Source organism: Lepus europaeus, chromosome 12 (genome assembly GCF_033115175.1).
Source record: "Lepus europaeus isolate LE1 chromosome 12, mLepTim1.pri, whole genome shotgun sequence".
Lineage (NCBI taxonomy): Eukaryota > Metazoa > Chordata > Mammalia > Lagomorpha > Leporidae > Lepus > Lepus europaeus.
The window spans coordinates 3,014,522-3,028,780 of NC_084838.1; the positions used below are offsets into that span (position 1 = coordinate 3,014,522).

Here is a 14,259-nt window from a genome sequence, read left to right on the forward strand (position 1 = left end):
GTGTGGCTCCACTCACTTCGGTGTGGCTCCACTCACTTCGGTGTGGCTCCACTCACTCCGGTGGGCACTCACTCAGCCCACAGAGGCTTACCGACCCCCCACTCTGGGCCAGGCACCTGTCGGGCTCTGGGGACGCAGTGGGGGACCCACAGGCATGGCCCTGGGTGGGCTCACATTGTATTGGGAGGTTGAAAAAGCTGCCCAGTTCATTGATTAATTGCAAAGTTAGTGAGTGCCTTGTATGGAGAGAAAGGAGGAGACCTGGATGGAGGGGGGGTCCCAGGGGCCCTGGGCTTAGGAAGCCATGGACTGGGTCCAGGATCCACTTCTTACAGGGCGAGTCTCTCTGTCTGAGCCTCAAATTCCCCATCAGCAGAATGGGGACATGGCACGCACGAGATCACGTGTGTCTGTGAGATCACACGTGTCCCTGGGCTGTTGCCAGGGCTCGGTGGACACTGGTTTCTGGCATCACCTTCCGGCAGGGAGGGGGAATGAGTGTGATATCCAGGCAGCAGCACTCTGGGGTCTAAGGCCACTGATGGGCTGTGTAGGGTGGTGCCCTGCTCCGAGTGCCCTGCACCTGTCCCCGGGTTTCCCGGACTCAGGGGACGGCTGAGAGGATGGTCTGGAGCTGTAGCTGCCAGCGCGGGCCGGCCTGGACCTGGAGAGAGATGCAGGGTGAGGCTGGGGAGGAAACAGCCCCTCCCTGCTCTCACCTGTGCAGTACGATGGGGACATTCTGAGCACAAAACGAAGTCGTGTAGGCAAAGATCTTGGAGCGAGGCTCGGTGCTGAGTAAAGTGTTACCTGTCTGCGACGGTATTTTAGAACAATCTAGAGACTGGAGGAGCCCCTGGCCCACCTGGTCCAATCCCCTCTTGGGAAAACAGAAACTCATTCACTTATTTCTGCCCCTGAGTTGCAGCCCTGAGCCAGGCACTGTGGAGATCCAGGCATGAGCCAGAAGCTCCCGACACGGAAGCATCCGTGTTACCTGGGGGTGGGGTTCCCCACCGTGCTGGGGGAGACCACCTGCACCCCTCTTTGTCCGTATCCTTGGACTCTCATAAGGAGATGCAGGTGCTGAGTGGGGCCGGCACAGCATCTGGGGGGCATCTCGTGCCCACACAGCCACAGCTCCCTGCCCCTCGGCCCCGGGCAGCATCCCCCCGGGTGCCTGTGCCCCCACGGGTGTCCAGGAACATCAGGGGAAAGCAGGAAGGGGGAAAGGCACAGGCGAGGGCCGGGACCCAGCAGCAGCGCGGAGGGAGATGTGTCCCAGAGGGCGGGAGATTGTGAGAGACAGGGGACAGAGCCAATGGAGCAGCCGCAGGGGTGATCCCTGCCACCTCCTGACCCAGCCCAGGCAGGTTCTCCCCCGGCATTTGCCGTGAGCGCGGCGCAGCGGCCGGGGCTGACGGGCGGCGGGGCGCATGGTCGCTGACACGTGCTGATGTGGCCGCTGGTGCAGGACAGGAGCGGCGGGGCCGGCTGCTCCGCGCGAGGCCGGCAGCTTGTTCAAGTGCGTTAAGCTCAGGGAGGCAGCGGCCCCTTCATTGTCCAAACTGCCCTGAACGCAAGCCGGCGGCGGTGGGCAGCAGCCCTGCCTCACGCAGCTGCCTCCCCCAGCCCCGAGAGTCCCCCGCGGGACTGAAAAGGCTCCCTCCGCCCAGGGCGAGCCGGCGAGCACTGTCCCCCGCCCACCATGCTCCACTTCCCTTCCTCCGCCCCGCACGTCCAGGCTGGCCCGTCGTCCTGTCCCTGCTGAAAGCTGCCAGTGACAAGTCCCCACCTGGGTGCTCCGAGACTGCACGGCCTGGTGGACGCGGCTCGGCTCGGGGTGCGCTCCCGGGAGAACACAGCCGGTTCCCTGGTTCAAGTCCAGGTCAAGGTGGGCGTGGCCCCAGGTGGACACATGCTCCTGTCTCCCCAGGGCCACCACCCGGCGTAGGGGGCATGTTCGGCACTAGTGGGCACGGGGCTGCTTAGCCTTCCCAAGTCCCCAGCGCAGGATGCTGACGACGGCGACCCCACCGCTGGAGCGAGGTTTGGCGCGCACAGCGCCGGCCCTGGGGGACCCTCCTGCCAGGGCCTGTGGACGGCCAGCCCAAGGCTCTGCCGCTTCACAGCGTTCACCGTGATCCTGCCTGTACCATGGGCCTGCTGGGGCTGGGAAGCCACTGAGGGGACGTGCATGGGCTAAGCTCCTGGCGATTCCAGAAAATAGCAGGGGTGGCTGGCCCCAGGTGCCGCTGTTGTGGTTATGCCAATCAGTGCCAAGAGGCCCACAGGTTTCCTGGACAGCAGGTAAGCCCGGGCCGGGTGAGCGAGCGCACAGGAGGGGCAGGCGGAGGGCACTACCTTCTGGAAGAGGGGCATGTGCCAGAAGGCGTCCAGCTGCACGGGAGGCTTGTACTTCCTCAGCTGACAGCTCCGGGTCTCGTACAGCTTCCCCAGGATCACCTGTGGGCCAGGACAGGCAAAGGTGGGGCGGCCACCCCGGCGCCGGGAAAGGCCCTTGACGGGGACCTAGGGGCAGGCGGCTGGGATTCTCTCAAGGGTCGCCGTCCTCTGGCCCAGCCCTCCTCTGAGGCTACTTCATGCACTGCACCCAGGCCCTGCTCCCAGTCATAGCTCGGGGGCCAGGGGCGGGGCCAGGGGCGGGGCCAGGGATGCTCAAGCAGCTCGTGTCTGTCCTGAGACCAGGCAGAGCTGGCCCGGGGCCCCGGGGACTCGGTGGGGTTTGAAGACAGGAGCTGTTCGGTGACAGGGATGGAGGGGGTTGCTACTGCCTCTGGGGAGGGGGTTCTCAGCATGGCCTGCCCCTTGGGAGAGGAAAGACCCCCTTGGGGCCGGGGCCGGGGGCTCTGAGCTCTCTGCGGGTGGCATTTCAGAGGCACCAAGGGAGCCATGGCTCCTCAACCAGTGGAAGCCATGCATCTGGCTCCTGCAGCTCACAGGGTCTGCTGCGGACCGAGCTGTGTCCCCCACATTCAGGGGCCACAGCCCCAACCCCGGTGTGACTGTATCGGGAGACAGGGGCTCCAAAAAAATCTTTTGTGAAAAACTCATCTGCAAGTTAAAGCACTAGAGAGCAAACTCTCCCCTCCTCTGGTTCATTCTCCAAACACCCACAGCAGCTGGGGCTCGGCAGGGGCCAGGAGCCCACCCGGGTCTCCCACATGGGTGGCAGGGGCCCAAGGACTTCAGCCACCACCTGCTGCCTCCCAGGGTGCCCATGAGCAAGGAGCTGGAAGGGAGAGCAGAGCTGGAACCTGAACCCGGGTGCTCTGATACGGGGTGCAGGGGTCCCCAGTGGCATCATAACTGCTGTGCCACAGTGCCCGCGCCCTGGAATCAGGGCCTTCTGGGAGGCAACCAAGATGACCTAAAGTAATAAGGGTGGGGCCTTAACCCAATGGGACCTGTGCCCTTTACGAAGTGGCAGAGACCAGAGAACTTTCTCTACCAGGTGAGGACGCCACCTGCCGGGCAAGGAGCGGCCTCAGCAGAACAACCGTCTGTCTGGAGCCACTGGCCCTGGTCATCGTGACGGCGGCCAGAGCAGACGAAGGCAGGGTCTGCAGCCTCCAGCCCCAGGGTCAGCTGGGGAGGGCCCTGGACGCTGCATTTTCAGGGCACTGCCCCCGCCCCCCCGGATCTCTGTGTAGAACTGAGCCCTGGGGGGTGTTGCCGCCACGCCCACACTGTGATCCACCAGACAGATTTTATTTATTTACTTGAAAGAGTTACAGAGAGGCAGAGGCAGAGAGAGAGACAGAGAGGTCTTCCATCCGCTGGTTCACTCCCCAATTGGCCGCAACAGCTGGAGCTGTGCTGATCCAAAGCCAGGAGCCAGGAGCTCCTTCCAGGTCCCCCATGTGGGTATAGCGACCCAAGGACTTGGGCCATCTTCTGCTGCTTTCCCAGGCCATGCAGAGAGCTGGATCAGAAGTGGAGCAGCCAGGACTTGAACCGGTGCCCATATGGGATGCCAGCACTGCAGGCAGCGGCTTTACTCGCTACGCCACAGCGCCGGTCCCGGAAGTATTCTCTTCTACTAACACCCTTACTCACACGCCCCATTCTCCAAAAAGATTTATTTATTAGGAAAGCAGTGACAGAGGCCGCTCCTGGGTCGCCCTGGCCTTGTGGACATCGGAGGAGTGAACCATGGAGTAAGCGATTTCAATTTCTCTCTCTCTCTGTCTCCCAGTAGCTGCCATGGCCAGCCCTGCCGTCCCCTCCCCGGCCGCCCAGCCCGCTGGCGCTCAGGGGTGGGGGCCGCTGTTACCTTCTGCTTTTTCTCCAGCTTGATGGCCTTCTGCGTGGCCTTCTGCTCCTGCACCCACAGCTGCTGGTAGCGGTGCTGCAGCAGGTCAAAGAAGGGAGTCGACGGCCTGGAGACAGGAAGTCTGGATGGGGCTGGAGGCCAGAGGTGCCCTCTCCTCCAAGCTGGCATCCTTGGCTCCCTCCAGGCCACCTGCCTGATTACCCTACCGTGGCCTTCGCAGCCCCCGACCACCGTGAGAGAGGCAGGGCCCTAAGATGACCCCCTCCCCAAACACCTAGTGTGCCCACAGGCTGGGCCTGAGAGGGCGACAGACTCTCGCCCTGACCCAGCCGCAGCCAGGTGTCCCGAGCCCCTCCTGCCGGGCTCAGCCCGCCCAGGCCAGTCTGAGCCAAGGACCCTGCTAGGTGGACACCCCCGCCCTCCATCTTCAATCCTGACCCACTTCCTCACCCCCCCCCCCCCCCGGAGAGCTGAGTCCCCTGGCTTGCTGTGGCAAAGATTATCCCTCCCCCACACCACCGTACATGGTTCCTGGCATCTCCACTTAGCCATTCTCCACCCCCAGACCCTCCCAGCAGGCCCCACCTGCTGAATAAAACCTGCCTTTATTGCCACTGGCCTCTGGTCTGGTCTGGTCTGGTTCGCTTTGCCTCACCCTGGCCTCTCTGTGTGCCCCACCCTTCGAGGCATTATTGTTGAACCGTTATTGTTCCCATCTCAGAGATGGGCAGGGGTGAGGCCTCAGGGCAGGGGGAGGCGGCCCCCGGAGCCAGACCTACGCAGGCACAAGGCTTTGTGTCCTCAAGATGAATCTCTAAACAGGACTGAATACACAGGCCACGTGTGCAACCAGCCCAGGAAGCCCCCCCATCAGCCACGGTCCCCAACCCAGGAAGCTCCCCCATCAGCCACGGTCCCCAACCCAGGAAGCCCGGCTGCTCAGTCAGACCTGGAGGAAGTCACACAGCTCCCCCCACCGACAGTCCAGGGGGCCAAACCACAATCTGGAACAATCCACCTGGGATAGCCAGGACTTGGGAGCAAGCAAGGAAAACTGGTTCAAGTCCCGGCTGCTCCACTTCCTATCCAGCTCCCTGCCATGGCCTGGGAAAGCAGCAGAAGATGGCCCACGTGCTTGGGCCCCTGCACCCGCGTGGGAGACCTGGAAGAAGCTCCTGCCTCCTGGCTTCCTTCTGGCTCAGCCCCTGCCCTTGTAGCCATTTGGGCAGGGAACCAGTTGATGGAAAATCTCTCTCTCTCTCTCTCTCTGTCTCCATCTCTCTCTCTATAACTCTCTTTCAAATAAATAAAATAAATCTTTTTAAAAAATCATGTGGGCCTCTCAGTGTGCATTGTAAAGGTTAGAAGTGACCATGAGCCAGGGGTGATGGATGCCCTGGGCCCAGCCCGTGGTCTCAACACCAGCCTCCATTCCCAGGAATCGAGACTCACTGGAGAAATGGCTGACCCTGTCCTGGGACGTCCTCATGTCAGAAGCCCCTGGAGGCCACCAGAGCCTGTTGGAGGACATGGGAACAGAACATGGGGGCCCATCGGAAGGGGCCAAACACAGGACATAGCAGCATTAGGAACAAGCGAAATGCATTGAAATGTTTGGGGGTGGGGGGCGGTTTACACCATGAGCCTTTGCAGCGCAGATTCGGCACCTGCGGGGAGTGGGGGGTAGGAGGGGCAGCGGCCATGAATTTTTTTTTTTTTTAAGATTTCTTTATTTGAAAGGCAGAGTTACAGAGAGGCAGAGAGAGAGAAAGGTCCTCCATCCATTGGTTCACTCCCCAGATGGCCACCTGGGTGCAGGTGCCCAAGCACTTGGGCCATCTTTTACTGCTTTCCCAGGCCACAGCAGAGAGCTGGGTCGGAAGAGGAGCGGCTGAGTCTCAAACCGGTGCCATAGCGCCGGCCCCTCGGCCATGAAATCTCACCCCGACAATAAACAACAAGGCATCTCCTGGCCTCTCCTGCACTAATGGCACTTCGGGGTGGCAGGTGGGTGATGAGGAGTTCTGCAGAGGAGAACAGTCATATCGGGGCTCTGGGAGCTGTGGGAGCGCTTGTCTGTGGACACCGATGGTCAGGGGGAAGCGGGCACAGGATGGGTCACTGCCTTAAATGACCATCACCACCACCATCATCCTTCTTGTATGAGCAACCCTAACCTCACCGAGTGACAAGCAGGCGCTCTGCGGGCAGGGAAGCCGTGGGAGGCCTGCAGCGCCACCTGCCGTGGGTGTCTGGGGACAGGGACAGAGTGCAGGGCGCAGCAACCCCACCTCAGTCACAATGTGAGCCCCCACAGAACCGCAGCCTGGGAAGGCCTAGAGCCGCTGGAAGCCAGAAGAAGCAGGACAGGCCCCTCCCCTACGTGGGGCTGTCAGAGGCAGCGTGGCCCAGAACGGGAAGGCAGTGAATTCCTGTTGGGGTGGGCCACGGCCACCACGAGACTTGTCCCTGGGCTTTGCCCTCCTCGCTGGGAACTGCCGTGCAGGCCAGCAGGGTCCAGAGCAGACCCCACGGCCGCATGGGTCACGGGGCGCTGTCCAAGGTGCCTTTCAGGGGCACTAGAACCCACCCTTGGGGGCTCCAGCCCTGGCCATGACCTCTGCTCCAAAGTCATTCTGAGTGGTTCTGTGACAACGCTGTGCCTGGGAAGAGGACCTGCAGGCTTTGTCACATGCCCCAGGAGAGGCTCAAGCCCTTGGGCCATCTTCCACTGCTTTCCCAGGTGCATTAGCAGGGAGCTGGATGGGAAGTGAAGTAGCCGGGACTCGAACCTGAGCTCATATGGGATGCTGGTGTCGCAGGTGGTGGCTTGACCTGCTGTACCAGTGCCACCCCCATCACAGTAGTCTGAAAAGTCTTTGAAATCATCACCGATCCTTAAACACTGGCCAGTTGTACATTTAAAAGTCGACTTTATAGATTGTCTTGATGATTTGCCAGCTCCGACTCTGTGGGTCAGAACTGTGGCAGTAACTGGCTGGAGCCGAGTCTCGGTTGCCCCTTTAGCCCTAATTGTCACCCTTCCCTATTGTCTTTTTTTTTTAAAGATTTATTTATTTATTTAAAAGGCTGAGTCACAGAGAGGCAGAGGCAGAGAGAGAGAGAGAGAGAGAGGTCTTCCATCTGCTGGTTCACTCCCCAGATGGCTGCAATAGCCAGAGATGGGCTGATCCAAAGCCAGGATCCAGGAGCTTCTCCCAGGTCTCCCATGTGGGTGCAGGGACCCAAGGACTTGGGCCATCTTCTACTGCTTTCCCAGGCCATGCAGAGAGCTGGATAGAAGTGGAGCAGCCAGGACTTGAACCGGCGCCCATATGGGATGCCGGCACTGCAGGCAGCGGCTTTACCTGCTATGCCACAGCGCTGGCCCCTCCCTATTGTCTCAGCACCAGATTTGCTCCGCTGCCTGCTGGACCCCAGACCAGAAGCAGAGCTAGACTGCAAATACGCCCCCTCCCTTTGCACCTCCGACCAGCCTGCTTCTCCACCCAGCATCCCTTTGGGCTGGGATCCATCTGAGCATGGGCTCTGCGGCTTCGAGGCATCACTTGGGCACCTCCCGAGGTCTCTTCTCAGCGCAGCCTTTGTGGCATCCACAAACAGGGCTCTTTGTTTTCCCGCTGCTGTCCGCCCCCCACCCCCGTGGCGACTTTTATTACTTAATTATTACTCACCCCATGCTCCCGAGCAGCCTAATTTATAGCTGTGCTTTCTAATGACACGAGAGACGTAATCTCGAAATATCTACCCCAAGAGGCTGCTCGCCACGGCAGAGCAGCGCCCCCTGCATCCATCACCAGGACCCTGGCCCGCAGCCCTCCCACGCCTCGGCTGACCGGCTCTCAAGCTGCTCGGCGCTTGTTCCTGGGAAGGAGGCCGGAAGGGGCTGGGAGCCCCAGAGAAACGGACGAACGTCGGGAGCCACAGGGCCCCAGCCCACGATGTCTGGATGAGATCCAGCAGGTTTTCCCCATGTCTGCTGTGGCTCATTAACTTGGATAAACAGGTGGAGAGGCTGGTCCATCATGGGGAAAACCCAGGCCATAAATCAGACCATGCCATGGTCCACAAGCCCCTTCCGGCTCCTCCTCCCTCACCCACTCCCCCCCAACCCGGTGCTCATGGCAGCCCCCTCCGCCAGCCCCGCGCCCTGTTCTTCCAGGCCCTGTCCCTCCAGCTGGGAGCCTCGTTCCTGCACTGGGCACTTGTTCTCGTCTCTCCGCTTCCACGTCTCAGTTGTGGGGTCACCTGTCAGAGGGCTCATCCCGGACCAGCTCACCCACCAGACCTGCTCTGGCTCGTGCATTTGTTATCTAGTTGACAGTTGGCTCTGCCATCAAACGCCAGTGCCACGAAGGTGAGGGTGGCCCAGTCCTGCTCTCAGTAATCACTTGTTGTCGAAAAGAATGGGACCGAGAGGGAGAGAGGAGGGACCGAGTGCCGAGAGCCGAGAGCACAGCAGACAGATAAGGAAGATCGGAGGAGCTACACTGTTAATAATTGGGGGCATCGCAAATGAGGTTACAAGTGAATCCACAATAAGGAAAGGGAGTGAAGGGGTGGGGTTGCAGGGCAGCGGAGGGAGGGCAGTTGCCCCCACAGATGGTGCCGGAGCACTGGCCAGCTTAGGTAAACGAAGAACAAAGTCAGGAAAAATACCCCCTCCACCTCACTCTCACACCTTGTATAAGAAGGGATTCAAACTTGGGCTGGCGCTGTGGTGTAGAGGATAAGCTGCCACCTGCAGCGCCAGCATCCCCTATGGGTGCTGGTTGTAGTCCCAGCCGCTCCACTTCCCATCCAGCTCCCTGCTAATGGCCTGGGAAAGCAGCCAAAGATGGCCCAAGTGCTTGGGCCCCTGCACCCACATGGGAAACCCGGAAGAAGCTCCTGGCCCAGCCCCAGTCATTGTGGTCATTTGGGGAGTGAATGGAGAATGATGACGTGTGACAACACAGTGTAACAACATGGAGGGATCTGCAAGCCTTTATGTGGAGAGAAAAATGCCACTCTCGGGTTACACGTGTGACATAGAAAATCTGGCAGCTGGGGAACAGTGGGGAGGGGGCACTCTGGGAGATCTCTGTGGTAATGGAGAAATTTTGTATCTTGTGTTACAGAGAGCTACACATGTGATAACACTGTAAAAACTAAACACACACACACACGCATACATGAATGAGTGCGTCTCAGACTGGTCATGTCTGAATGAAGTCGGTGCATCGGATCAGTGTCGGTGTTTTGCTTTTCCCTGTGCACAAATAGTTTTGTAAAATCTTACTATTGGGCAGGCCAGACACAGCATAGCAGATCTCTGCTCTTCTCTTAACTATTTATTTATTTGAAAGGCAGAGCGACATAGAGACAGAAAGAGAGAGAGAAGTTTTCCATTTGCTGTCTCACTCCCCGAATGGAAGAAACTGCAAGACCGAGCCAGGCTGAAGCCAGGTGCCAGGAACTCCATCCGGGTCTCCCACATTGGTGGCAGGGACCCCAAGGACTTGGGCCATCTGCTGCTGCTTTCCCAAGCGCATTAGCAGGGAGCTGGATCGGAAGCAGAGCAGCTGGGACTCAAACCGGCGCTCCAATACGGGGGTTGGTATCTCAGCAGTGGCTCAACTTGCTGCACCACAGTGCCAGCTGCTTCCCCACTATTCTACAACTTCCTGCGAATCCAGACTCCTGAAAGATTACATATTTGTAATGCAATAAAGAATTTACCACTAATTTTCTACTTTATAGAAAAGTATTATCAAATTATTGTCATACAAAGAAGCAATCAAAGATTATGGAACCAATAAATGTAAGGTAAGCAATTAGCATGGGCAGCTCACAAACACGCACACATACACGTGCACGAACTTCAAGTTTTTCTGGATTTTTGTGGTTTGTGGTATTTGCCAGCTTATTTATATTTGTAATTTGTTCTGATTCCTTTTCTGTCTCTAATGTGAAGTAACACCTTGACGGTAGGGACTCCATTGTGGAGCACCCGAGACTCCATCTTGAGACAGCGCACCCCTCCCCCCACCCAGAGACGCTGGTCTGGAACTGAACCAAAGCAGCAGACACCAGCGGCCCCTGCATCCCGCTTGGCAGAGCACAGCAAGTCCCCAGCGGTCGCTCAAGCTTGGGAGCGGAGGGGCTGCACCTGGGCTGATGGTCAAACTGAAATCTGCCTCGGCCCACACATGACCTAGGCCAAAACCTGGGTTAATGTCAAGATTACGATTGAAATTGTTACGGCCGTAACTGGTATTGCTAGGGTTCTACTTGGTGTTAGTTCCGCATAGGCTTTAGGTCAGCTTGGCCCTGGTAACCATGTATTCCCCTCCCGACTTTGTGGGTTTTGCCTTTATAAACCCTGCTGCTCTGGGCTCCGGGGCTGAGAGTTCTTTGGGGGCATGAGCCCGCTCTCGGCCGCCGGCAATAAAAGACTCCAAAATTTATCAGTGGGTGGCGCTCCTCTGTCAGCACTCGCTTAGGCACAACAAATTAAGTATTCCGCTTTGCGCTTAAATTCATATTCAGGATTTTGAATTTTTTTTCAAATGAGGCCCTCAAACTTGAATGAGTTTTGGGTCCACAAAACCTGCAGCTGCCCCTGCGTGCAGGTAAAGTTTTCCATTCCAAGAGAATCTTATGCACAACTTCATGCTAATGAAAATGAAAGACGAAACAAAATGGATTATATTTTCCAGCAAAATAAAAGAGATCAAAATGGACTAAGGTCCATGTACAAGCCTTTATTTTCTTAAAGATTTATTTCATTTATTTGAAAGGCAGAGTAAGAGAGAGAGAGAGAGAGAGAGAGCGAGCACTTCCATCCTCTGGTTCACTCCTCCAATGACCACAATGGCCAGGGCCAGGGCCAGGGTAGGCCGGAGCCAGGAACTTCATCACTTGGGCCATCTTCCGCTGCTTTCCCAGGCCGCCAGCAGGGAGCTGGATCGGAAGGGGAGCAGCCGGGACTTGAACCAGCGCCCATGGGATGCCGGCGCTGCAGACGGTGGCTCTACCCGGTACTCCACAGTGACAGCCCTCTGCGGTTTTCTGCCAAGGAGCTGCAGGGAGCTGACGTGAAAGATCCTGATTCTTCATTCTCACTAAATGAGCACGGGGAAGCTGCAGCCCAGAGAGAGGGTGAGAGGCTGCCCAGGGCCACACGGCTCCTCCCAGTGGCACAGCCTGGGCTCCCTGCCCTCCGGAGAGTCCCTCTGAAAGAATTCGCATCAGCTGTCACAGAGCCCGGGCGGTTGAGGCTGAACAGGACCGGCTGGCAAGCCAAGAGCAGAGAAAGGTCAAGTCCAGGGGCTGACCTTTCTCCAGAGGACTCCGGATTTTTCCAGACTCCGTCCTCTGCCCTGCCTCCTGATCCCCTCTCCTGGGCCCCCAAGCAGGAGCTAAGACTTTTTTTAAAAATGAAAATCCAAGCCTGTCCTTGTCAACACCCACCTGTGGCTTCCCATTGCCTGTAGGTCCTGGGGCCTCCAGTCCAGCCCCTGTCCTGCCTCCTCCCCACCCAAGCGGGGTCCCTCCCTCAGCCCTGCCGGCTGTGTCAGCACTGTGCACACCGGGGGTGCCTTCGCAGCCACCAGCATGCATGGCGTGACAGCGTCTGGGTCTGTGCACTACCTGCGGTCCCCCGGGGCACACCGCCAGCGTGGGGCTGGGTGAGTGCGCTCGGGGATCTCCTGCTCTGTGCTGGGCAGGCGAGTTAACCTGTGCCTTCCCACAGATGGCTCCCCTGGGCTTCTGAACTCTACACTGGGCCCCATCCCTGGGGGGGGGGGTGTGTCCCCACCCACTGGGCCCCATCCCGGGAGGGGTCCCCACCAACAGCAGCCAGGGCTTCCACCCTCCACGTTGCCAGTTACCCTGGCGCTAGTGCCCGGTGGTGCGCTCGCCTACAGGCCCCTGGGCGCCACCTGTCCTGACTATTGTGACCGCTGCGGGTGGGAGCTGGGGGTTGGCAGCTGGGATCCTGGACAAATCCTTTGCTGGTCTCAGGGCAGGAACCTCTCGGGAAAGTTCTTCACCTGCCCGACAGCATCAGAACTGAGTGGAAAATGGGGACTGAAACCAAACGCCATCAGGGGGGAGGCCTCCAAGAAACCTCCAATTAGCTCCATCAGAGCCACCCTCGCTGCTTTGCCACTGATACCCCAGACCAGGCGTTGATCTCGGAGCACGGGAAACGGGAATTATCATTTGCAAACGTTAGGCTGACACTTGGTGTGCGCGGGGGATGCGGGCTGACAGCCCCGGTTCGCCACCGCCGCTCCCTGCCAAGAGCGCGCCGGGGATTAGAGGCGCCCTTTCATGCCGCCGTCTTCATCTTCGCTGCTCATTAAAACTTTGTGCAGCCGCAGAACTTGGCGCCGAGCACCCGAGGCCCCTCCGAGGGACCGAGGCGCGCGGCTGCGGAGGGGCGTTTCAGAAGGGAGACGGCGCTGACAAACCGGATTTTAGTGCGCGCTCCGTTCACAGCCGGCTGAAATAATTGGTCATCAGTGACTACTAATTCGGTTTAGTAGCCAGAGGCGATTTTTTTCTTCCTGGAAAATCAATGACAGCGCGGAGGTCTGTTCAACGCGAGGCGGCTCAGGACGGCTCCTTATTTGGCTCTTGATGCTTCTTCCAGTTGGAGACAGCTATTTTGTTAAAATAAAATTAAAATCCATCTCTAACACGCCAGCAGGCGGCTGCTCCCAGGGGGCCGGGGAGGCGCCCACGGGGCTGTGAGCCCTTGAAGGGGTGGCTGGCGGCCTCCGGGGTGGGCTGGTCTGGGCGTGGGGGCAGGGGCGGGCTGGGCACCAGCAATGGGCCATCCGAAGAGACCCACTGTGGCTTGCACCTCCTGGGGACGGTGCCCAGTGCCCGAGGTGGCTCCTGAGGCCACGCTTACATCATCGGAGACCTGGGCACCTGCCTTCCTGCTCCCCGGGGCCCGAGACTCCCGAGTGAGCTCGTCTGTCTGGTTGCCAAGCGGCTTCCACGCTTTTTCCTCACGGCCAAAGCTGTTGTTTTTCTACCAGCAAGCGGTTCCGGCCAGCCTTGCACCCTCGGTACCCCGATGCTGTGCAGTCCTTCCTGGCATTCCTGCTTTTTTAAACTGAAATATTGCTCGAGATCACTGAAGACTCACGTGCAGTTCTAAGACGTAACAGAGAAGCCCGTTGTGCCTGTTGTCCAGTTCTCCACCACGGCAGAATTTTGCAGAACGGTGGGCCAGCGTCACAACCCGGACACAGGCCGACTGCCTCTGGTCCCGAATGCCCGGGACCGGAAGTGCTGAGCGTTTTAGATTTTTCTTCAGATTTTGCAATGTTTGGGTGAACATAATGAGATATCCCGGGTCAGGGTCCAAGTCTCAACAGGAAACGCATCTACGGAACTTCCTGAGTACTCTTAGTGCACCTGCGCTGGACCGTGCCTCACCACGCCACGTGTGGGATCCGGACAGTTCTGGACTTTGGAGCGTGTCGAATTTCAGACATTCCGATCACGGATGCTCCGCCCGTGGTGATGCTGATCTTACGGTTGTGCTCTTGTGTGTGTATCCGTGTGACTTCATCATGTCTGCTCCCCGGAACCCTCCCCGGTCAGGACACAGAACCTCCCTCTCCACCCGGGCCCCGCCCCCTGCTGTACTGAGTGTCGTATCCAGAAGCCGACTTGATAGGCACTACTACATCACTCCCGCTTATTTACAAGGAAACCAGGAGTTCAGTCAGGTGAAGTCATTTGCTCAGAATCAGTGTTGGACGACCACTGCACTAAAGGGGCCATCGACAGCGGATTTTAGGGCATATCTGGCCTGCACACCTGCCTAGTTTGGCATGTAGCGTTTAAAAAAACTTCTAGGGACCAGCCCTGTGGTGTAGCAGGAAAACTGCCGTCTGCAGGGCCGGCATCCCATATGGGTGTCGGTTCGAGTC

At 58.7% G+C, this 14,259-nt stretch overlaps 1 protein-coding gene across 2 annotated transcripts in view; it reads right to left on the bottom strand.

Moving 5' to 3' along the window:
* CFAP77 (cilia and flagella associated protein 77) overlaps positions 1-14,259 on the bottom strand; it is a 131,979-nt gene that overhangs the window by 23,309 nt on the left and 94,411 nt on the right. For both annotated transcript variants that reach the window (XM_062206874.1, XM_062206873.1), the window contains 2 exons: positions 4,298-4,403; positions 2,365-2,466 (listed from right to left, as the gene is read on the bottom strand). In XM_062206874.1, the coding sequence (XP_062062858.1) occupies positions 2,365-2,466; positions 4,298-4,403 (208 nt within the window). The remainder of the gene's footprint in view (positions 1-2,364; positions 2,467-4,297; positions 4,404-14,259) is intronic.